Source organism: Juglans microcarpa x Juglans regia, chromosome 1D (genome assembly GCF_004785595.1).
Source record: "Juglans microcarpa x Juglans regia isolate MS1-56 chromosome 1D, Jm3101_v1.0, whole genome shotgun sequence".
NCBI lineage: Eukaryota > Viridiplantae > Streptophyta > Magnoliopsida > Fagales > Juglandaceae > Juglans > Juglans microcarpa x Juglans regia.
In genome coordinates, this window is record NC_054594.1 from 14639276 (window position 1) to 14664310 (window position 25035).

The 25035-nt window shown below is 35.9% G+C and overlaps 1 protein-coding gene across 1 annotated transcript in view; it reads left to right on the forward strand.

The window, feature by feature from the left end:
* The first annotated feature begins 15079 nt into the window (after positions 1 to 15079).
* The window catches only part of LOC121250692 (exocyst complex component EXO84B-like), a 40656-nt gene continuing 30700 nt past the window's right edge, over positions 15080 to 25035 (forward strand). Inside the window, exons 1-2 of the mRNA XM_041149879.1 lie at positions 15080 to 15557; positions 24866 to 24963. Coding sequence (XP_041005813.1) covers positions 15411 to 15557; positions 24866 to 24963 — 245 coding nt within the window. The 5' untranslated portion in view covers positions 15080 to 15410. The remainder of the gene's footprint in view (positions 15558 to 24865; positions 24964 to 25035) is intronic.

Here is a 25035-nt window from a genome sequence, read left to right on the forward strand (position 1 = left end):
CTGGGTTGACAAAGTACCGCCAATAGGCTTTGAATGAGGCTTAAGTAATTGGCCGCCGAAGTGAAGTCAGACACCAACGCCGATAATGCCAAATCACAGTTCAATTTCATATTATATGCACTCGTGTAGATGCAGATACTTGTCACGGGATGCATACATTACGTACTCACAGCGGGTGCAAATACTTGTGATGTGATTCGTATGTTAACATACTCACAACTGATGTAAATACCTGTGACATGATACGGTATCAGCAGGGGCACACAACTCAAGGGGACATGTGTGTTCATGTTTAATTAAGCAATTATTTATGGGAACAAGATTCCAATTTCATGTTCAGTTTCAAGTCTTGTTTAGTTTCAGTTTACGAAATATTTATTTCAAGCTCAGTTCAGTTTCAATTCACGTCAAGTTTTAGTTTATGTCATGTTTATTTCATGTCAATTGAGGTCATGTTAGCTCATGTCATGTTTTTGCCAAGTCACTTCACATACACTCATGTTCACGTAAGCATTCATATTTTTACTGACATGCTTGCTTCTATACATTTCTAGTTAAGTTAATTGTTAACTTGCTAAGATTTCCAATCAAATCTCACTTAGTAGTCTCAATTACTATTTCTTCCTGAATGGTAGATCATTTACCAGGATCAAGAGATTTGATAGAGGGTCGACTAGAGAAGTTGACTAGGCGGCAATACAACGACGTGGAGCTCATTACTTCGATGTTCCATTTTATTGATAGTATTTTGGCTTTCTTGGCCGAGTTGCGCAAGCTACTCGATGGACTAGCCTAATAGTTATATTATTTGCATCTTTGCATGTACTTAAGGAGTGCTGTCTCCAGTACTCACAATGTTACAGATCTTTTGGACATACACTGTAACTTTTGAATGTCTGTTATCGTAAGATTATGAAATATGTTTGAATATTTGGGATATATCTTATATGGTGCATAGTATTGTTCAAAGAAAAAAAAATTATCCATTACGAATATTGCATATTGTTAGATGCATGCTAGGTGCTGTAACGACCCGGCTCAATAATTCTAAGGTTGGAATTGAATAATTTTATTGAGCCTAAATTATATTTAATGAGTCATATTGGATAAACCCATGAGTGATAAATTATTGAAGTTGATTAGAAATTTTAATTAGACTTAATAATTAAGTTAAATCCCATTTATTATTTATTGAATGAGTTAGACTCATTTTAAAATTTAAAGAGCGGCTATTATAAATTTATTTCAATTTAAAATCATTACTGATTGTAGTTACCTATACAGTTTCAGTCATTCTCAATCAACTACTTAATTGTAAAATATATATTTAATTCCAACTGTGATCTCATCCGTCGATCACTATCAGAGTCCAACTTAAACTCTTCATCCTCCTTCCCCAAATTTCTCTATATATCTTCCCCTTATTCCTTAGCGTCATGCATGCCCACGTCTAGCATGCAGCAAATCTCCAACGCCGACACACATCCCTGCAGTTCTCTATCGCACAACAATTCTTTTTCTCTTGGCCTCTCTAAGGTTATCTTCTCTCTATTCTTCTCTCAATAGTTTATTAGTTTATTCTTTATAAATCGTGTACTAGTAGTAGCAGACAATAAGCAGGTGCCAGCCTAAGCAGTGTTTTTGATACAGTACAGTACTAGCCGGTACAGTTGGTATATGCCATACCAGCCGTACCGGTATATGCCATACTGGGTGTATCGGCCTGTACCGGTCGATATTTGCTTTGTCGGCCGAAACAAATATTTCGTCAGGTACACATTTTGCAACCTGTTTGGATGTTATTTTTGCAATTTAAGTAAACATCTAGAGACTATTTCAGACTTTCATGCTAACATGTTATAACTTAGGGTTTTGTTTTTACTTTTTTTTCCCAATTTGATTTCACTGCAGCCGATAGCAGCACCCTAGACCTCCGAAGTTTCACCCCCCGTTAGCTCGCACCGTTCGTCTCATCGCACGTCGTCGTCATCTCCGTTAGCTCGTCTTGCAGTCACGTCTCCAAAGTCCAATCTCCATCGCAGGGAAACATTGGTATTTGGTATACTACGAATAATATACTCACCAAGGAAATTAAACAGATTTAGGTTTTGTAGAGGGAGAAAGAACATTAATTGAAGATGGATGCATGATTGAAACTTTTGAACTCCTTTTCTAGAACATGATTTTGTTTTTGTAATAATTAATTTGAGCCTTTACAAGAAATGGGTAAATATGAGGAGTTTCTGACTTTTTGTGACATCATTTATATGTCTCTAGTCTCTTCTGATGCATGCATGCTGTCCAATATCTCTCTTACATATAGTACCTAAATGTGTCATCGTAGTATATGTGCATGTATGTATCTTTCTTGACTCACACTCTTGTGCATTTCTAGCGTGGTAAAATAATTATAAAAGAATTATAGATATATCATTATTTAAGATTACAAAACACAAAATTAAAAAAAAAAATACAAGAAAACAAAAGAATTGTCAGGCAAAGAGTAAGAGTAAGATCTAGTGAGACAATTATGTAAAATTTGAAAGATTTCTATAATGAAAACTGTAGTGGTTTTGATGGATTACCTATCATCTCAAGATTAAAAATTATTTATTATATTTCATTTGTACCTATGATTTTTGTTAGTGTGAGGCATATTATATTTTTATATCTTTCAATAATATTAAATAAAGCTAGTTTTACTAAACATTTAAGTAGTTTTTATTAATTTGATTTTTTCGTTAATCATAAAGATCTTTTAGATTATATTTTTATAGTGTTTGTTTGTTTTTAAGTTCTACATTATATCTATAGCTTTTGCTTACTTATAAGTATTAATTTTTTATACTTTAATAGTTAAAAATGTCTAGTTGTCAATCAACCGGTGGTATCAGTATGACTTCAACTTCAACACTTGCTCCTGTAAGATCAGAAAATCTAGCATGGGCCCATGCACGTGCAGTGCCAGGGGCAAGAAATAATACAGAATGTTTATATTGTAATAAAGTAATTAAAGGTGGCGGGATCACTCGGTTGGCATCATCTAGCTGGGATTCCAGGCAATGTAGAAGCATGTAAAAATGTCTTTGAATATGTAAAATGACAAATGAATGAGTTGCTTGATGAAATGATAAAAAGCAAAGAGAAGAAAAAAAAATAAGCTCAGAGATTGGAGGTGATATAGATTTAACATCTGATTATATTGATGATAGTAATAGTATGGAGGGACAGTCTTAGCTTTCAAAAAGTAAGAGGAAGTCGAAAAAATTTAGAACTGGAAAATTAGTGGGGGGATTGAGTAGATTTTTTGCTCCAAGAACAACTCTTAGGGCCCAACCTTCAATTAAGAGTTCTATGTGTTCGAATGGGATGATTGTAAACGCAAATATGGTTGCAACACGTTGGTGGTATGATGCTAATCTGTCTTTTAATGCCGCTCAATCCAAGTTTTATCAATCAACTATCGATACCATGACTGCCATCGGGCCAGGATTCAAGGGCCATTCTTTATATGAGTTGAGAGGAAATATGTTAAAGATGGCTGTGAATGAGGTTCAAGATTATTTGTAACAAATTAAGAAGGTTTGGAATGAGACCGATTGTTCACTAATGGCAGATGGTTGGACAAACCAGAAGCAACAATCAATAATCAACTTTCTACTATATTGTCTGAAAGGTACAATGTTCTTGAAGGTACAATGTTCTCGAAATTTGTTAATATATCTGGCCTTAGAAAAGATGCTAAAATATTGTTTAATATCTTTGATGGGGTTGTTCAAGAAATTGGAGCTGAGAATCTTATGCAGTTCATAACGGACAATGATGCAAGTTATAAAGGTGCAAGAAAAAAGTTACAGCTAAAGTATGGCTCTTTCTACTGTCCCCTTGTGCAGCTCATTGCATAGTCTTGATGTTGGAGAATTTTTCTGATCCAAGACATTTTCCCCTTATTGAAGATATTATAAAAAAGGCAAAAAAGATAACAAAGTTCATCTATAACCATGGTTGGGTTTTGGGATTGATGAGAAAAGACTTCATTAAAGGTCATGATTTGTGTCGTCTTGTAATTAAAAGGTTTGTGACAAACTTTTTAAGTATCCAATGCTTGCTCTTGTTTAAGAAAGAACTAAGAAAAATGTTTACTTGTGATAAATGGATTTCATCAAGTCATTCTAAGAGCAACATAGGGAAGGAGATAGCTGTGATTGTTTTAGAAGATAAAGAGTTTTGGGCTCAATATTAATTTATTGTTAAAGTTAGTGAGTCTTTGGTTCGTGTTCTATGACTTGTTGATGGGGATGAGAAGCCTACAATGAGATACTTGTATGATGCAATGGAAAGAGTCAAAGAGAATATAAAAACAAGATGCAATAACAAAGTTAGTGTATTCAGTCCATTCACCAGGATCATTGATTATAAATGGGATAAGCAGATTCACAGTCCATTACATGCGACAGGTTGTTTTCTTAATCCTGGAATTTACTATAGCCCCAACTTTAAAAATAAAAATGATGTTGTAAGAGTCTTCAACAACTATGTTATGAAGATGAAACTTGATCCCGATAATTAAGACAAGATCATTGCAGAACTTGACTTGTATAAGAATGCAGTAAGTGAGTTTGGACATTCTTTAGCAATCCGCTAGTGTGATAAGATTAATCCAGGTATCATCATTCATCAATATCATTTGTTAAATAGTGTGATTTTGTACTTTAAATTTTATCTTATTTTATTTTTACTTGCATTTAATTAATAATTTATAATTGCATTATTGTTACAGTTGCATGGTGGACCTAATTTGGTTGTGAGGTTCCAATGCTTCAAAGGTTTGCTATTCGAGTACTAAGTGAATGTTGTAGTGCAACTGGATGTGAGAGAAACTGAAGCATATTTGATTTTATTCATTCGAAGAAGATAAATAAATTAGTGCATAAATATTTGAATGACTAAGTATTTGTTCATTATAATTTCAAACTGTGAGAGAGGTAAATTTTTTTAATACTAATGTTTTTCACTATTGAAAAATATATATTTTCACTTATGTTTGATTTTATTTTGACAGGTGCATTAAAAAGCAAGAGATGTTTTAGATCCAATCAATCTTGAAAACATTGACTTGATGGAAGAATGGGTAGGTAAAGAATCTGAGCTTCTTGATGGAGAAGATTTGGATTGGGCAAGTATTGAGGAGCCATTAGTCTCACTAAATAAAGAATACGATGATAATGTTGGTATTGATGTTGATGATGGTGGTGACGTTGATGAAAATATTTTGATTAACATGTCGAATCCTGATCCTTATTGTCTTTTTGATGAGGATGAATGATTTTTTTTATATAATGTTTGTTGTAACTTAAAATTTAAGAACTTATGTTAGTTGTAACTTAAAACTTAAGACTTGTATTGAGAAGTATTGAGTTTATGACTTATTTTGTTGTTATTTTGGAATACAGTTAATGTTTGTATATATATAATTTATTCAGGTATAATTATTCTGAAATGGTAAACGAAACAGTACCGGTACCGAAATATTTCGTTCCAGTGCCTTGACCGGTACGGCCTCCGGTGCGGTATTCAAAACTTTGATTGCCTAAGTTTAATTTATTGTGGGCTCTCTGTCTTTTAGCCAAGTTCTATCCGCCTTTCTCAATTGATTTTATAATTTTTATTCATTTAATTGGTTCAAATCAAATACACTGGAGGCCATTACACTAGCAGGTAGGTAGGCTAGCTAAGTAAGTGATGATGGCTGACTTACTTTGTTTGGAAGATAAACTCATCTCAACTTATTATTACAACTTTTTTAAACTCCAACATAAAGTATAATAAACAATTCAACATTTTCAAATCCTAAAATAATAATAATATTAAAAAATAATATTCTAACAATATTTTATCATCTCAACTGAACTGAACTTAACTTAGTTCAACATCCAAACGTAGGTAACCTTTTCGTGTAGCCCTATATGTCAAGTGAAAAGAATATCATTCTAATGAAATATTATTATAACTTTTCAAAAAGTATGTTCAAACTTTCAAATTTTTTAAATAAAATATCATTTAAGCCTAATTGCGTCAAGTCTTCCTTGTAATCTTTTTTTGTCTCACACACTCTCTCTCCTTAATTCTTTCCCTATCGGTATTGGTTACATACGAGCAAGAATGAATACTGTTATGAATTTCACTTAAATTTTCCATTGGACTTAATGGGATTATAGATTTATGAGAAATTCGCCCACGAAAGAATAGGTTATACTTTTAGGATTTTAGGATTTAATCGTGTAAGATTTTTTGGAGGAATTTTATAAATGTTAAAGTATTTAAGGAGTGACAAAATTTTAGGATCCGAGAGTTCTAGATTTCTTTTAGGTTTTAATAACGAATCACATGATTAATTAGAAATTTATAAAAATTACTGACATGTTTATAAGTAATCAGTTGCGCCCTGGAAATATTGGATTAACGCTACGATGTAAGTAGCATGATCATACCCTTGCATGTATGTACGGTAAACGACATGTCTTTTATAAAAATATTATGCATGCACGCCTTCCATTGGAAGCCCATTTTTATGTACCCAAGTCATGATAAAATTATAAAAATCCATAATTTTTTGTGAAGAATTATGCATTAAATTATTTATGAAAACTTATGATTTTATGAAATGAGTTATGCATCAAAAGATTTATGAAAAGACATGATTATATGTGAGAATTATGCATTAAAATATTTATGAAAAGTCATGCATGATTTTATATGAAGATTTATGCATCAAAAGATTTATGAAAAATCATGATTTTATGTGGGAAAACATATATCATGGAAATTTATGAAAGAATGTGATTTTATTTAAAATCTATGATAGGATATGATAAGTATGCGTGCGATTTCTTTTGAAATCTATGATATGACAAGTATACAAGTATAATTATGATGAAGTATGAATAATAAAATATGTAACGGCCTATGTTATGATATGAAGATGGTACCTATGTTATGCGCATATTGCATTACCAGGCCATACATGCTGGTAGTGCACCTAGTATGTCTTCCTTATGTATGGATTCCACAACTCGCAATCACGGGTGGAATTGGAATCTACTTAGATTTGCTAACCCTAACTCACGGGAGTCAACAGTGGATAACGGCCTATGATAAGTGAAAGATAATTTCATATTCATGTTCATGTTATTTACGTATGTATTTATGAGTATGCACATTTTTCAAGAAACCTTATATTTATTATGTTTACTGTATGATGTGTTACTTATTAAGTATTCGACTTATTTTTGTATATCTTTATGTTTTAAACCACCCTAAATGATGACATTTATGAGGATGAGACTGCAGGATAGAACTTGACCCAGGAGGTGAGGCAGAGGCCTAGACAAATTATGCTATGATTAGTTTTATGGTTTAAGGTTTAAATAAATTATTTTGATAAGCACATGAGATGTCCGTATTTTTTTTTAAATAAGTGATTTTGCAGACTCTATTTTGGATTTTAAGTATTTATTAAAGTTTGTTTTATTTATGGAATCTTTCACATCTGGCACTTTGTTAAAATGAAAAGTTTTAAGTTCAAGTTTAGTAGCACACTGCCTTCTTGAAAATTCTAAAAATGTCTTTATTAGGGAGCAGGGTATTACAGGTGCATTGTGTCTTTATTTGTCATGAACGAGAGTAGGTAATCTTCTATTGCGTATCTCAACAATTCAGAGTCCACCAAATCTTAAGCAGAATCTGGGAGCATCACATAGTGGTATTAGATCAATCTGCCTTTGGGTTAAACCCACATGTCTCTAGAAATTTTACCTGAAATTTTAGTCGTTCTTTAGGCTTGAATTTCCTAAGTATAAGAGTTAGCACGTGGAGCTGATACGCCATGTTATACCATGTTATTAGTCATACTTACATTCCATGCCATGTCATGTCATCAGTAATTTCATTTCACGCCACATCATGTCACGAGTATGGAGTTTGTCATGAAAAATAGTATTTTCAAGTTAGTTGAGCATTTTATGTTTATCACGACTTCAAGTATTAGGATGAGGCAATACCCTAGTTGAACTCCATTGTTCACACTGGAGTATTTAAATTGGAGTGAAATTCTCTAGATTGACAAAGTACCATCAACAGGCTTCAAATGAGGCCTAAACTGGTCACTAGAGCAAAATCAGGACCCAATGTCGATGGTGCCAATCACAGTTCATGTTCATGTTATACACACTCGAGCAGGTTTAGATACCTGTTACGGGATGCATACATTATGTACTCACAACAAGTGCAGATACATGTGGTGTGATGTGTATATTAACGTACTCACAGCTGGTACTAATACCTATGTTGTAATGCGATATTGACAGGGGCACACGACTCAATGGGACCTGTGTAGCATCAACATGTCATGTTTACTTAACCAATTTATTTATGGAACAAGATTCCAAGTTTATGTTCAGTTCACATTTAGTTTCAATTCAAATCATGTTTATTTCACATTCAGTTTAGTCTCAAGTCAATTCAGTTTAGTTCATGTCAGCACATGTCATGCTATTTGCCAAGTCATGTTATGTTCACTCATGTTTACGTCAGCATTCATGTCATTTTACTGTCATGCATGTATCTATAAACTATTAGTTTAAGTTGGTTGTTAACTTGCTGAGTGTAATCAAATATCATTTGGTAGTCCCAACTACAGTTCTCCTGAATGGTAAACCATATATGGCTATCCTGGCTAAGTTGCGCGGGCTACTCTTTAGGCTAGTCTAGTAGTTATTATGTTCGTCTTATTATGTACATGAGGAGCTCCGTTTCCATTATTAGTGATGTTACAGACATTTTGGACAAGTACTGTAACTTTTAGATGTAAATTATTATATGTTTATAAAGTATACTTATGTTAGTTTGAGATATGTTATATCTGGTGCATAGTATTGCTCAAGAAAATCATTATTTGCTACTAATATTACATATTTCTAGATGCATCCTAGGTGCATTGCAGTTTTATTTGTCATAAATGGGGTAGGTAACCTTGTGTTGCATGTCTGGATGCTTCAAAGTCTGCCAAATCCCAAGCAGAATCTACGAGCATCACACGGTGGTATCAGAGCAATATGTCTTTGGGTTAAACCCACATTGTAAATACCCCATATGATAAGAAGATAAAGTAGGTGGTATATGAGATCTCTCATTACTTGGGAATGAGAAGTTATTACTCTTTATAAAGTTTTAATGAGGCTCCAATTGTATTATTGACTACTCATTTTAGAGGATAGGCTATGTGGTTTGGGCCTTCAATTAAGGCGTTACACACATGTCCCTAGAAATTATACCAAATAATAAGATTGAAAATTTTAGGTGTCGTTTGGATAGTGAATTGAGATGAGATGAAAGTTGAAAGTTGAATAAAATATTACTAGAATATTATTTTTTTAATATTATCATTGTTTTGAGATTTGAAAAAGTTGAATTATTTATTATATTTTGTGTGAAAATTTGAAAAAATTACAATGATGAGATGAGATAAGATGAAATATTTTCACTATCCAAACAGTTTAGTCTCTTTAAGCTTGAATTTGAGATATTTAGGCTTGGAGGAACAGACGTGTTGGAGTAGGTAAGCATGACAACATCGGCCATGGAATAGAGGCAACATCACCAAGTTGTCCAGATCATGGAACAGAAATAGAAGTCTCGAGTGGAGGAAGCTAACATTTTTGAATTTCTCAAAAGAGTTGAGGTTTTAGAATTGGAGACTCTAAGGAAATATTCCTACTAGGATTTGAAGTTTAAATTCTATACACTTAGTATATGAGTTCGATACCTGAAGTTTTATGTCTACTACTATTAGGAGGGGAGTTCTAACTAAACTTACAATTAGATTGGGAGACATTCGGGTGATGAAATTTTACAAGATCTAAATGTGACAAACCTATGAACTTTGGATAATGATCGTACCTTATATTAGGTTATGGATTGAGTGCAAAGTTTGGAAGATGAATATGATCCAATTCCAGATTGTAAATTGCGTAAACTTTAGAAAATTATTATGTCGGATCTCTGAATAAAGATGCAGTTAGCCAAGAGGAATGATGTATTTATTCATTGCTATAGGATATACTCAAGCTAAGATAGGATTACTAGCATTGTCTTATGAGCTTGAATTTTTGAAATTCGGAAAGGGATTCTCAATCTGGTACATGTAAGCATGTGTTTTAGAAAGTAAAACATGGTGCATAGAAGAGTACCAAGAAAATCTAGTGGAGGCAACAACCAAGAGAAACAAAATCCTCCATGGGCAGAGGACAAGGGATAGCGGAAGCTCTTTGTTTATTGACGAAAGTGTTCAGATAACAACATCAACAGTAGCAAGTGCTCATACATGGACCTAAAATTAGAGGTTGTCCCTACAAGAAGTTTTTGGTGCATCGCTACTCAAGCTTATGGGCAATGAAGGGCCCATGAAGGCAGACAAATGAATAATCGATTTGGAGTGAACGTTCGAGATTTGTGGGTGTACGAAATACCAAAAGGTGTCATATGCAGGATACCTTTTGCAAAATGATGTTGATATTTGGTGGGATACCAGACGACAACTATTGATAAGAGAACTGGGAACCCTAGCTACCCTGACCTGGGAAAGGTTCAAAGAGGAGTTCGGTAACCAATTTTTCCCATAATTGGTTAACAGAAGGTGCAAGAGTTCACATCACTAGTCCAAGTGAGCATGACAATCGAGTAGTATGTTGCCTGATTTATGGAATTGAAGAGGTTCACACCTCACATAATTTCAACTGAGAGGATGCAAGTGTAGAAATTTCAAGGAGGCCTACAACCAAGGATTCGTAGTCAATGGCCCTGCCTTCGAATTGACAACTATCAAGAGATGGTCAACATAATAGAAATAGTAGAGGCTGAACAGAGGGAAGTGACTGTTCAAACCAACTTTGAGAGGAATAAGACTTCATCGTATGCTACAGAAGAAAGTGCAGAAAGGAATAAGATGTTTTTCAGATCTGATAAGGGAAATGCATCGTGATTGGGGGACAAATACCGATCACATTTTCGTTTTGTGGAGAATGCGGTAAATACCATGGAAGCAAGTGCAGAATCGCTTTGGGGACCTATTTTAGGTGTGGCCGACAGGGTCATATGATCGAAGACTGCCCTAGTATTGCTTTGAGGAAGGAAATAAGGGGTTTTTCTTCCAGCGAAGACTACAAACCAAAGTCGAGACACCAAGTGCCCGTTAGAGTGTACTCTCACTCTAGGAGATGTAGATGTTGACGCCCTAGGAACTGAAGGAGTTAGCATCGTCACTGGTATTTTCTAAGACCTATGTATCGTTAAGCTTAGCTAAAATTAGCTTGACTATGGTTAATAGTGTTATTGCTTTCTGATTAATGTTAGGTAGTGCCAAGCCTGAGGTTTGTAGCTTGTATGTTGTTTGATTTAAACTAGTCACTGTTTTTCGTTATTGTGGCATCGCATGAAAGTTCGGTTTGCAAGCTGAATTGTCACCCAGGAGGCAAGAGTAACAATTGTCATTAGGAGTATTACTGTCTATACCAAGGTAGATATATAATACCCTTTAGTAGTACAAGGAAGGATTTTGAAAGTCGATTAATTAGTATTTCGCGTATTGGAATTTGTTGTGATTCTGAGGATGCAATGAAGTTTTGGAAGAGTAAAGTGATTGGGAGAGACATTGGACTTAATAGGATTCGCTTATGATAGTAGTATTATCTAGCTGCCATTAAATGGTCTATGGCAAAGCATTGTATTTGTGGAAATATAGATCACCCTTATATTGGAGACAAATATAGAGAGAGTAAAGTCTTGATTCTGAGGTTTTGCATGATCAATATAAACAACTCTTGATGGATAGAAGAGTTATGCCAACCAGAGAGGAAGCCTTGAGTTTAGATTAATGCCTGAACGACTATTGAGGTACCACCTATGAGGAGGAACAATTTGTTTTGGTTATGAAGGAGTAAGCTAATCCTAGGCAAATAGGATACCTTGAGAAATAGAGAAAGTGCTTTCAGTTGTGTATGGATTAAAATCTTTTCAACTGAATTACAAGGACATTTGAAGTGTGTCGCGTATTTTTCTTTTCTAAGGAAGAAGTTTAGAGATCAACCACCTGAAGTTTTAGATTCAAAGAGTATATATACCATTACGACTCAACCTACTTCGTGGAAGGATTTCAGTACAAAATTGTTATTAGAAAGAGAGAGGGTTAAGGAATGGCAGGATCTCTGTGGTAGAAATATCTGTGGTGAATAACTCTTTGAGCAGCAAGGAAAGTAGCGATTTCTCTTAGGCAAGGATTCAGTGTCCTAGACGGTTGGCCTAAAACTTGTTCAATTTAGGCAATAGCCTTCGTGAGTGCTATATTCTCCTTTTATATGGTAGTAGTTATTTTATGCATCCATGTGATAGATATAGATAAGAATTGGGTAGGCTATGAGAGGAAGGCTTTGTCTCCTGAGGAGCGTTATCTGCCTTTTCACCCGACCACCTGGATTGATCGAGATAGTTTTAGGGCAAGGATGTCACGGGATGAAGCCGAGTCCAGTTGAACAGCTGAGGAGCGTGGTGCAGCTGCCGATCCTGAGCCTAAGACATCGGTATCATAGATGTCATCCACTCACCGGAGATGACTACTCGTTCAGGGTCATATACCAATTAGTGATGACGAAGAGATCGAACAACACATTGACCCTGTGCACTTTGGTAACATGGTTTATGATTCCAAAAACAACGTGCTTTATCATACGCACTAGCATACCACGTCCCCCAACTCACCCCCGCTCGCATCGACTAGCAACTATATGTCCAGTGATGGACAATAGGTTTGGTGAGTAGCATTTTCTCTTTTGTTGGATAGTAGTTGATTTTTTAAGTACACGCATAGACTTCAAGGACGAAATCTTTTTTTTAGGAGGAGATGTTGTAATAGCCCATCAGAAATTCAGTGGATGAATCTCTTTAAGCTTTAGGAAAATAGTGAAAATCTAGAAAAGGTCTCACAAATCGAACAATCACGTATGTTTTAATCTGTCAGCTTAGTCAGTTTCTTACCCACTTTGTTGACATAAATGCGATTTTATTTATTTGAGATACTTAGGAGTATAAGATTGAGAAATAGTTTGTGCCATTAGTCTCAGATTAATATTTAAGATTTTACAGCGTAATAATATTTGAAGCCATTATGCATGATAGATTTGAGGTTCTCGCACCCCGGATACATTACTTGATGGTCACTCAGGTAGATTACTAGATGACCATTGGAGCAAAAGTGCAAAAGTAGTTTAAAATCTGCTATGAATAATCGCTTCAAATCTACCTTGCGTATTTTACAAATCTGGGCATAACAAAAGTATATTGACCCAAAACTCAATGATGGTAGATTACATGTATGATTAAAAATTACATACATCCATGACTACACATTGATCATTACAAATCTCTGGGAAAGAAATTGCATCATATCTATCACGATCAGCTTGTGCATCATCATACCACTCAAAGTAATCACATCGACCTTGCCCTTGCGGTAACAAATGGAAATCCAATTACCTTAACTAACTAAATGGCCTTTTTTTGTTTTTAATATAACAAATAAAGAACAACTATTATATTTTTGTCACAAAAAACACACCCCCAATCTTCCAGGAGTGCCATCTGTCAATGATAACTTCAATGGTGACCATTGACCAGAATGATACAATCACCCTCACGGTAAAACACAACATCTGCTCCACCAGCTTAACCAAACGTATATAAGCCAATTCGGTATGATAAGGCCAAAAAGACAATTGTAAATAAATTCTTACACAAATCCTTACACTTCGCTGAATGTTTCGAGCACGGGAGGAATGTGAGGGTAAGAGCCTACTTTTGTCTCCAATGACCTTGCTAATGGGATGCCGAGTGGTGAAGAAGTATATGTTTTCCGATGGCGCGGGGTAAGTTAAAATGTGCGATCAGACGTACATAATGTTCGAGACAGCACTTAACTACGCTTTCTTTGGGAGAGATGGCGATGGCAAAATCCTGTGGTGAGCATTAGCAAAATCTAAGAGAAAATGTGGTGGTGAAGACTTTCGTGAACTTGTAATGCCATAAGCTGCGTGGCGAGCATTAACGGAGATTGGCGAGCAATGGTCGATATATCGAGTGGGGACTCCAGAATAAAAAGCAGGGACATCTCACATTTGGTCTTAAATATGAGAGATTTTTATTTTAATTTAAATATTTTTACAAAATTCAGACATTTTGTTTTGGCTAAGGTGGCAGGTACAGTTACTTGCCATGTTAGCATGTGGAAGACTCCCTATTAAACTTTGCGTTAGAACTATCAAACAAATAAAATAGTATTATCTTACTTTGTGATTTAAGTTCTAGAAAAAGCCGGGAGGAATGTGCTTGGATATTGGGGAAGAGGAAGAAAAATGTGAAGAGGGTTTAAGAAAAGATAAAAAAAAAATTTAAATAAAAATATTATAAAATTAAAATAAATTTGAATATAATTTATTATGTAATGATTAGATAAAAAAATTAAAAATTTGAAATTAAAAAGTATTTTATATTTGAGTGATGTTTGGGAATGAAATATCTGAAAATATTGTGTTTCTAAATAAGGTTTTAGAAGAGGAAGAAATAGTGGAGAACGTGACATTTTGATACATTAGGTTACGTTTGAATATTGAGATGATATAAACTGATTTGTGAATAATAGTATTTTGTGAATCTTATTGAAATATATTTGAATGTAAATAAATTAATATATGTGTAAATGTAAGAAGTAGGTTAAGATGAATTTAATTTTTTTTATGAAAAATTAAAAATTAAGCAAATTCTATCAATAATTAATTTGAGATCGATTGAGATACTCAACCAACCAAACATAAAATGCACTATAAAGGGATCACCTCGTTATCAAATTGTTAAAAAAAATATACTCAAAATTCATTATTTTAGTTAAGAGCCTAATGAAATATAATCCGATTTTTCAAATAAAAAACTTAAAGTTACAAACCTTAAACCGTATTTAAAAAAAAAAAATCCGTTATTTTGGAAGAGAAATACAAATGACAGCTCAGAAACAATTAGGAAAAAAAATGCGAACGACTCGAAAACTAGTATTGAGACTAGCGACTAGCAATCGAGGAGGAATCAAGAAAGTAATTAACGGACGGAGCTCTGATGTTTTGCAATTCCGGCTACTCCTACCCCTCCTCGACAGCTCTGCTTCCTCACAGAAAACAGATAATCATTTGGAATCCCGATTTTATTCTCGGATCTAACATCTTGGCCCTTGAATTTTGCTGCTGATCCAATCCCATACTCCTTTTAAATCGAAGAACGAGTGCCTCTGAGAGAGCGATAATCGTATAATTATTATGGCTACGGCAAAGACGGCTCGGTCCAGAGGCTCGGCGGTGGCGAAAGAGAACGGCCCGAAACTTGAGGAGAGTCTCGTTCTCTTCAAATCTGATAACTTCAACGCCGATGCCTTCGTCCAGTCCCGCTGTTCTCTGAACGAGAAGGTTCGTTTCCTTGGCTCCTTTGTTTCAGCTGTTAGTTCCTGAGAAAACGTTTCTGGAATAACCATCATTCTTTTGGTCTTTTATTATTTTGGCTTGGTTTTTTAAGGACTTAATAGCTACATCATTCTTTTGGTTCTTTAGTTCGTTTCTTTTAGTAGATGATGTGAACGGCATTACTTTCATGAATTTATCTTTGGAGAAGAAGCTTATTTGTTTCTTATATTTTGAGAACAATATGTTTGGGATGGAATTAGTGTGTTTGGATATTATAACAAGACTACTTTTGTTGTAACAGATTAAAGTGGTATCATTTAACACTCGTTGGCAAGGAGGGTTACATCATAGTTGTTTCTTTCTAGGTTTAATTATTACCTATTTTAAAGGAAATGATTGATATAATCCACCATATTGGATTAAGCTTATTATTTTAAGGTATTGTTGAGCCCGTATTAAGTTCTAAAGGTGGTAGGATTACATTGATTTTAAAGCACTTTGTCGAACTTGCTTACATATTTCATGTCTCTCTTTTCACTCACTGCTAGTGCAGCCAATCACATCGAAAAGTTATAGAGGGACTTCCATTGTGGGGTTTTTAGGGCAAGAGGCAAAGCATCACTTTGTGATTTGGGCAAGATATGTTCTCTGATTTCTAAGGGTGGCTTTGGATTTCGGAATATGCTAAGGTTTAACCATGCATTATTGAGGTAGTATCTTTGGTGTTAATAGAATGAGAGAGACAGAAAGGAACGGGAGATGTTTTGAAGACAAAGAATGATCGTTGGATGAAATTAGGGAATTTTTCTTTAAAAATCTATGTCTTTGGGCTAAGGCTAATGTAATGAATGGTGATGATGTCTTGGAGTTTATCTAGTTTTTTCTATCTTTTTAGTCGCTATATGTAGGTATTTTCTCTTGTATACTTCCTGTGTATTTGGGCTATGCCTATTTATGGTAATAAAACTCTTATTAATTATCAAATAAAAAAAAAAAGAATGAGAGAATAGTTGGGGATTCTAGATATGGATGCTTGTGGGTGGGTGGTGTTCCATTGGCGTCCAAGGGCCCCACAATGTGGGATCGTAGAAGTTTTTCCCAACGTTTATAGGGTTGCTCATACTAAAGATGCTTCGCTAGCGGAAAATTTGAAGATTTATAGTGATTCTCTTCAATGGAATATAAGCTTCATCAAAGAGGTGCAAGATTGGGGGTTGATGTTTTAGTTCTATTCCACTAGATTGAGAAGAGAAGGTGAAGACAGGTCCCTCCGAAAAGTGGGATATTCAGCATTTGTTCTTTCTATACTACCCTTAATCCTCATGATAGTAACCCATTTCCGTGAAAGAATGTTTGGCAGACAAAGGTTTCCTTGAGAGCTGCGTTTTGTGTGCAGATGACCTTTTTAGAGAAGATTCACACTATGAAAAATTTATGGAAGAGACACATGGTGGACCATTGTTGTTGTATGTGTAAGAGGAGTAGGGAGTTTGTTGATCATCTTCTACTTCATTGTGAGACTACAAGTGCAATGTAGAGTGACTTCCTCAGTTGGATGGGATTGGATTGGGTCATGCCCAGAAGAGTTGTAGATCTATTTTATTCGTAGAGAGGGTTAGGTGGCAGCCTGCAAATTGCAGATGTGTGGAAGATGGTTCCTGCTTGCCTCATTTGGTGCATTTGGAAGGAAAAGAATGACAAAATCTTTGAGGATCATGAAAGGAAGTTGGAGGAGCTGAAACCTTTTTTCAATCAATACTCTTTTATCTTGGACTATTTCCATAACATTTAGACCCCGTTTGGATGTTGAGCTGAATTGAGATGAGTTGAATTCTTTATAAATAGTAGTGAGTTGAGATGATAGAGTGAGTTTTGTGGGATCCACCTAAGATGAGTTTAGATGTGTTTGGATGTTAAGATAAATTCATATGTATTTATGGAAAGTTGAAAAAGGTTGTGGGTCTCACGTGTAAAGAGGTGTTGAGCTGAAAAAGGTTGTGGGTCTCACGTGTAAAGAGGTTTTGAGTTGAGATAAGTTTAGTAATTTGAGAGTTGAGAGTTTGGATGTTAGACTCAACTTAAAATTAGATTGAACTGAACTCAGTTCAGTCTAAATTCCAAACGGGGCCTTAACGTCCTAAGGCTACATGACTTTCTTGTATCTCTATCTTCTTCCAGATAGGCGTCTCTTCTACCACCAAGGGTGGTGGCTCAATGGTCCTTGGGTTACTCCTAAGTGGTTTGACATGTACTAGGTATTTGGTTTGAATCTGAATATGGATTCACTTTAAACTATTGGTATAGCCGCTTAAGGATTTATTGAATTCCCTAGTGAGGCTAGAGGTTTAAGGTATGGTTTGAACTCGACTTGAGAGAGCGTCTGTGGCTTTCCATCGTCTAGGCCCTTCGTGTCCAAGTCCTAGTGGCTAGGGTGCTACTATGGTCATGCCCAGGTAGGGAAGCCACCTTTGGTTTCTTCCTCCTACCCTTTTCATTCAAGAAAAGAAGATAGGCGTCTCTTTTGTAGATTTCCTATGTACTTAGGTTGAGCCTTTTGCACTTTTTAATAAAGAATTATCACTTATTAATAAATGCTTTTAAGTAGAATAATGTATTTATCTAAGGGTGGTTGACTAACCTTGATTAAAACATTGTCTCCAACTTACCCACTTATTTATGTCTCTTTTTCCCCTACTGGTTTGTTTTTCCAATCGATTAGAGAAGTTATAGAGAGATTTCTTTTGGAATGGTTTGGGGAAGAATCAAAGTTTCATTTGGTTCATTGGTTCAAGGTCTATTCACCTTTATCTGCAGGAGGTTTGGGGTTCTGAAAATTACTTTTATTTAGCCATACTTATTGGCTAAAAGTTTACGAGGCTGTGCAAATGAGAGAGAAAGCTTGTGACTGGTGGTAGTGGATACTAAATACAGTACTTCATGGGATGGGTGGTGGTTGAATGAGGTGAATGGTCCGTATGGTCTTAATGCTCAGGATTTTCTTGTATCTATTTCTTCTCCACCTAGCTAGGCACTCACTCTTGTATACATCAGTCCTATGTACTCGGGTTTCGCCTATTCTTTTATTCATATTAATAATTTCCTAATTATCAATAAATAAACATGGTAGATTGTTCTAGTATTCTCTTTTGGCATGATGTGTGGTGTGTTAGTTGATCTCAAAGATGCTTTTCCATAATTATTTAACATTTCTGTTCTAAGATAATAGTGGTGGCAGATAATTTACGTCTTTGATGGTTCTCAACAAATGGTGTCTCCTTCATTAGGTTTGGGGAATGAGATGAGATGAGAAATCTGTGAATAGTAGTGAAATAGTTTGTGAATTGCAATGAAATGGTTTGAGTTAAGATGTTTTATTGGGTTTTGAAAAATGAGAGAAAAATAGTTAAATAAAAATATTATAAAGTTAAAATATTATTAGAATATAATTTTTTAATATTATTTTGTATTGAGATTTAAAAAAGTTGAACTGTTTTTTGTGTTTTGTTTGGAAGTTTGAGAAAATTGTAATGATTAGGTAATGATTAGATGAAAAAGTTGAAAATTTGAAATTGAAAAGTGTTTGTGTTTGAGTTATGTTTGAGAAATAAATTATGAAAAAACTTGAGATGAGATGAGAAGTGTTTCCCAAACAACCCCAACATATTTTATCATTTTATTTCCTTTCCATATCAATTATATTTTTTATACAGATGAGAGGCAGAGAAGACAATCTCTCTCTCTCTCTCTCTCTCTATGTGTGTGTCTATATATATATATATTGAGAGAGAGAGAGAGAGAGAGAGATTTTAGATTGGCTAGAACCCTTCTAAACATGGAGTTATTGAGGTTAAATCCTTTTATGATGCATTGTATCCTCATGCTAGACCTTCTTTTCTTGTTGGTGTATTCGTAGGACTAAAGCTCTACAAAGGATGATTTTTTTTGGACAGCTACCCTAGAAAAGATTTTCTCTTTGGATAATTTAAGAAAAAATCTTTATTGCTAATTGAGTAGTGTTGTATGTGCAATAGATGTGGGCTATCTTTTGACCATTTTTTTCTTCATTGTGAATTTGAAAAATGCTTTGTGTTATCATACTTTTCATCTATTTGGGGTGGCTTCGATTTATTCCTATAAATTTGGTGGATCTACTTGCATATTGTAAAGGATAGTTTGATCTCCACCATTGTGAAACTTTTTGGAAATTGACTCCATCCTGCCTAACATGGCGTATATTGAGAGAACAAAATGATTGGTGTTCTGAAGACTGTGAGAAATCAACGGACGGTTTCAAAGTCCCCGCCCCCTCCCTGAAAACCTTTTTGCATGAGTGACCTCCTTTAAAACCCTTTTCCAACCCTCCTGCCTAAAGGTGAACCTTGGGAAGTCCGAGATGGTCCCGATGGGTGTTGTGCACAATATTAGAGATTTGGCAAGTACTTTGGGTTGGAAGGTGGGTTCTTTGCTGATGAAATACCTAGGTCTTCCTTTGGGGCTGCTTTTTTTTTTTTTTTTTTTTTTTTTTTTCTTTTGATAAGTAACATATTATATTAATAAGAATAGGCATAGCCCAAGTACACCGGGGATATACAAGAGTTTACACCTAGTTAAGAGGAAGAGATAGAAACAAGAAACTCATGAAAATTTAGACTATTACAATATACAACATTCGTCCATAGGAACAAAGTTTTAACAAAGAACAATCTAATCTCCTCCAATGTTCGCTCCTTATCTTTAAAAGTTCGATCATTTCGCTCCTTCCATAGGCACCAAAGAATACATATAGGTTTGTGGAATTCTGCCCAAATTCTTCCAACTGGCCAGAATCTCAGCGACCATAGCAGGCATAACCTAGGCTAACTCCAATCTTCTTCCCAAAGTGATCTAGCGACCTCACAATGCAGTAGAAGATGATCCACAATCTCACCATTCTTTCTGCACATATAGCACCAATCCACAACAATCACCCGACATTTCCGTAAGTTATCCATAATCAAATTCTTGCTTAGAGAAGCTATCAAAGCAAAAAAGTTTGCCTTAAGGGGCACCTTATTTCTGTAAATACTTTTCCATGGAAGATATGCTGCGGATTGATGAGGGTCTTATAAAAGAAGCTAACAGAAAAAGTGCCTTTTCTAGTGGCTATCCACTAGAACTTATTTATCAATTCCCTGAGTGCTCAATCTCATGGCATACAAGGTTCTGAAAAAATCAGCAAAGCTTTCAACTTCCCAATCATGGTCCGCTCTCATAAAGTTCACATTCCATTGGATTGAGCCACCGGACATCTCCATGAGATCCATCACGGATGTTTCCTGTTCACAAGCAATCCTGAAAACTATAAGGAATGTTTTCTTAAGGGCTTGATCTCCAAACTATAAGTCATACTAGAATTTTATTCTAGATTCGTCGCCCATCACGATTCTAGTGTGTCAAGCATACCCCCCCCCCCCCCCCCCCCCCCCCCCCCCCCCCCCCCAAAAAAAAAAAAAAAAAAAAACCTCTTTGAATGTGTTTCGAAACTCGCACTCCATACACCCCTTGTATCTCCCTAGTACTCCACCCCTCCAACATACACCCATACTTAAAAATCAATCACCAACTTCCATAAAGCTTCCCTCCCCATGTTATACCGCCAAAACCATTTTTTAAGAAGAGCCCGATTGAATACTCTCAAGTCTCTAATTCCCAACCCACCAGTAGAAATTGGAGAGCAAACCTTATCCTACTTGACCAGGTGGAACTTAAACTCGTCCCTCAACCCACTCCAAAGAAAATTACATTGGAGTTTCTCTATTTGGATTGCCACACTAGCCGGAATTGGGAACAAAGATAAGAAAAAATGAGTTGGTAAATCAGATAGTGTGCTTTTGACGAGGGTGGTCCTATCACCTATTGACAAATACAATCTCTTACAGCCTGCAAATCTGTGTTCAATCTTCTCTATTATTTCATCCATATAAATCTAGCCCTGAAAGAGGCCCCTAAAGGAAGGCCAAGGTATTTCATGGGAAATGAAGAGACGTTGCATCCAAGAATGTTGTCCAGCTACTAGTGATTATGAATTTTTCCAACTGGAACCAACTCCGACTTGGAGAGATTCACTTTCAATCCGGACACAGTTTCGAAGCAAAGTAGGAGTGCCCTTAAAGAACGCATATGATTTTGGTCTACCTGATAAAATATCGAAGTGTTATTTGCAAATAACAAATAAGAAATGTTAAGAGTGCCCCAATTGGTGTCACCAATTGAAACTCCAGCCATAAAGCCATTGTCAACCACAGCGGATATCATTCTACTAAGCGCCTCCATAACAACGACAAAGAGAAGCGGGGACAATGGATCACCCTGTCTTAGATCGCGTGAACTGGTAAAGAAACTAGTTGGACTGCCATTCACCAAAACCAAGAACCTCGTAGTCGAGATGCAATATCTAATCCATGAGCACCATCTCTCCCTAAATCCACACCTTCCAAGCAAATATAGTAGGAAGTCCCAGTTAACATGATCGTAAGCTTTCTCCATATCCAACTTGCATAAACACCCATTTCTCCATATTTTAGTCTGCTATCTAAACATTCATTGGCACTTAGTACTGGATCCAATATTTGTCTTTACTTTAGAAAGGCATTTTGGGGTCTCAAAATAATCCTCCCCAAGACCTCCCCCAAGCGGTTTGCTAAGACCTTGGAGATAATCATATACACCCCATTCACAAGACTAATAGGCCGAAAATCTTTAACATTCAAAGCCCCATCCTTCTTGGGAACAAGTGGAATAAAAGTGGCATTGAGACTTTTCTTGAACTTACCAAATTAGAAAAATTCCTGGAAAACCTTCATCAAATCATCATTCACCACCTCTCATCGAAAGGCCTCTCTAGCCAGGCAACACTTTGCTGCTCACTATTCTCAAATGCTAGTCCATCGAGTTTTGGCCACCACACTACCTACTCGGTTAGTAATTGTTCAAAAAAACCAGCAACATGCTCCTGAATCACTGGAAGCTCCGTTGACATAGCACCATCAACATTTAACATCTCAACATCTCAATGTTGAGGACTATGTGAATTGGCCACTATATGGAAACACTCCATGCTTCGATCTCCTCCAAATACCTTATCATGGTGCCAAAAATCTATAGATAGTGCCCGACCCTCCTCTACCCTCTCTACCTCCTGTAATTCCTCCAATAAAGACTTCTTCCGATCGCCTACGTCTCCAAAAACTTGTGGATTCCATATCTTGAGATCTCTTTTCAAAGCTTTCAGCTTACCTGCAAAAACAAAACTTGGGGTGCCATGGATTAGATAGGAGGACCACTATTGCCTGACCATTTCGACAAAGCCTTTAGTTTTCAGCTACATATTCTCGAATTTGAAATACCTATGCCCTCCACAATCCAACAAGATAGGAAAATGATCCGAGTATAGGCGAGTTAGTCTTTTCTGACATAACTGCGAATAATGGGTTTCCCTATTCGAGGAGACAAAAAACCTGTCCAATCTAGACAACGCTTGATTGTTTGACCACGTGTACGCTCCACCCATGAGAGGGATGTCCACCATACCGAAGTCAAATATAAAATCCAAGATAGTCAATATGAATACTAATCGTTTGATTTCGTCGGTTGGATTGCCTCTCTCGGGAAAATATTGAAAATGGACAACTTAAGGAAGCATGGACTTTTTTTTTTTTTTTAAGGAAGCATGGACTTATTGTTATGGATTGATGCTATATGTGTAGGAAAAGTGAAGAATCCGTAGATCATATATTACTTCATTGTGAGTTGTCAAGGGTGTTATTGGATGAGATCTTTAGTAGGACCGGATTTGGATGGCTGATGCCTAGGAGGGTGGTGGATCTCTTTGGTTGTTGGGAATGGCTTCAAATCAATCCCCAAATTTCTGTGGTTAGGAAAATGATTCATTTATGTCTAATGTGGTGTATTTGGTTTGAAATGAATGGCCAGAGCTTTGAAGATAGGGCATTTATGGATGAGCTTAGGTTTTTTTTTTTTTTTTTTTTTTTTTTCTAGGCAAGTTTAGCATTTTATAAATAAGCTAAATGATTACAGGATACAAGTTTCAGTGGGGTGGAAGTCCCTTACAGTCATTCCAAAACCAACAGATACATCACAAAACAAGAAAAAAAAAAGGGTTCCGGAGCCAAGAAAATGACTCACACCCATGTCCAATGAGGGGATGCCGTTTGAAGCGGTTTTTGTATAATCTGACCAGATTATACTACTATGACTAAAAGCCGCAGTAAAGAGGGTTGTGCTGCATCTTGTTGGTTTGGACTGGCTGGAAGAAACTGCCACGTCCACTTTGACTAGATCCTCAGTTTGGGAAAGCTGGAACATAGGATAGCAGCCCGAAACAAAGACGAGTAGTCGGCAAATGACCAATACTGGCTGTGGCGGTGCGTGCAGGTCACGTGCCGCCGTTAGTGGGGAAAGGAGGTTCAGATCCGAAGGATCCAACTCTGATGCTGGGGGGACCACGCGTGTTGACAGAAGCAACTCCAGGACACCGTGGCACATAGATGAAGTGCACGGCATAGGTCGCGTGTGCATCAAACGTGCCAAACAAAAGAGCGGAAGTCTTCCGCAAAATGAAAGATCGGCAACTGGGGATGCAGAAAAGGAGGCGCGTGCTGGTCGGAGAACGTCGGAAAGCAGTAGATCGGCTTGTTTCGTCGCTGTGGAGAAAAACATAAGACAAAAACCAGAAAAAATAGACAAAACAGGATGAGCTTAGGTGTTTACTTTTATACATTATTTCTTTGGGCTTCTGTTATTGTATTCAATGGAGCTGGCTTTCATGACTTTCTTGTATCATTTTCTAGCCCCTAGCTTGTACTAGGTGTTCTCTTTTGTATACTTCCTATGTACTTAGGCTACATCTATTTATTTGATTCATTAAAACTTTACCTTACCAATAAAAAAAGTTGTGCTACATGTATTCCATATAGTATTTTCTTCTTCCTTTTTCTTCTTGAATGATTTTTGCAAGTTCCAAGCTGGTGAAACATTTTAGTTGGCCAATTTTTTGTGTTTTTTATTTTTGCGGATTTCTTTTGCCTCCTGAAGTCTGCATTATTTAGTTAATGACTCATACTAATTCGTTTATGCCGATTAGTCTTATACAATAGTTATACTTGGCATACAACTATTTAAGATGCACTAAAGTTTTGTTCTACTGCTTTTAAGAGTAATTTTGTCAACCTAATTCCTCATATCAAGAAACAACATTTCTTTTGTTTAAAATAACATCGGAAACCTCTTGTGATAATATCTGCTGCTATTTGTAGGATATAAAGCAATTATGTTCGCACCTTTTAGATCTCAAAAGAGCTTCTGCTGAAGAAATGCGAAGAAGTGTCTATGCTAATTATGCTGCCTTCATACGGTGAGTTATTGTTTAGCTGTTTATTAAAAATGGTCAAGATCACATTGAGTAAATTGTTTAATGGAGCCTTTT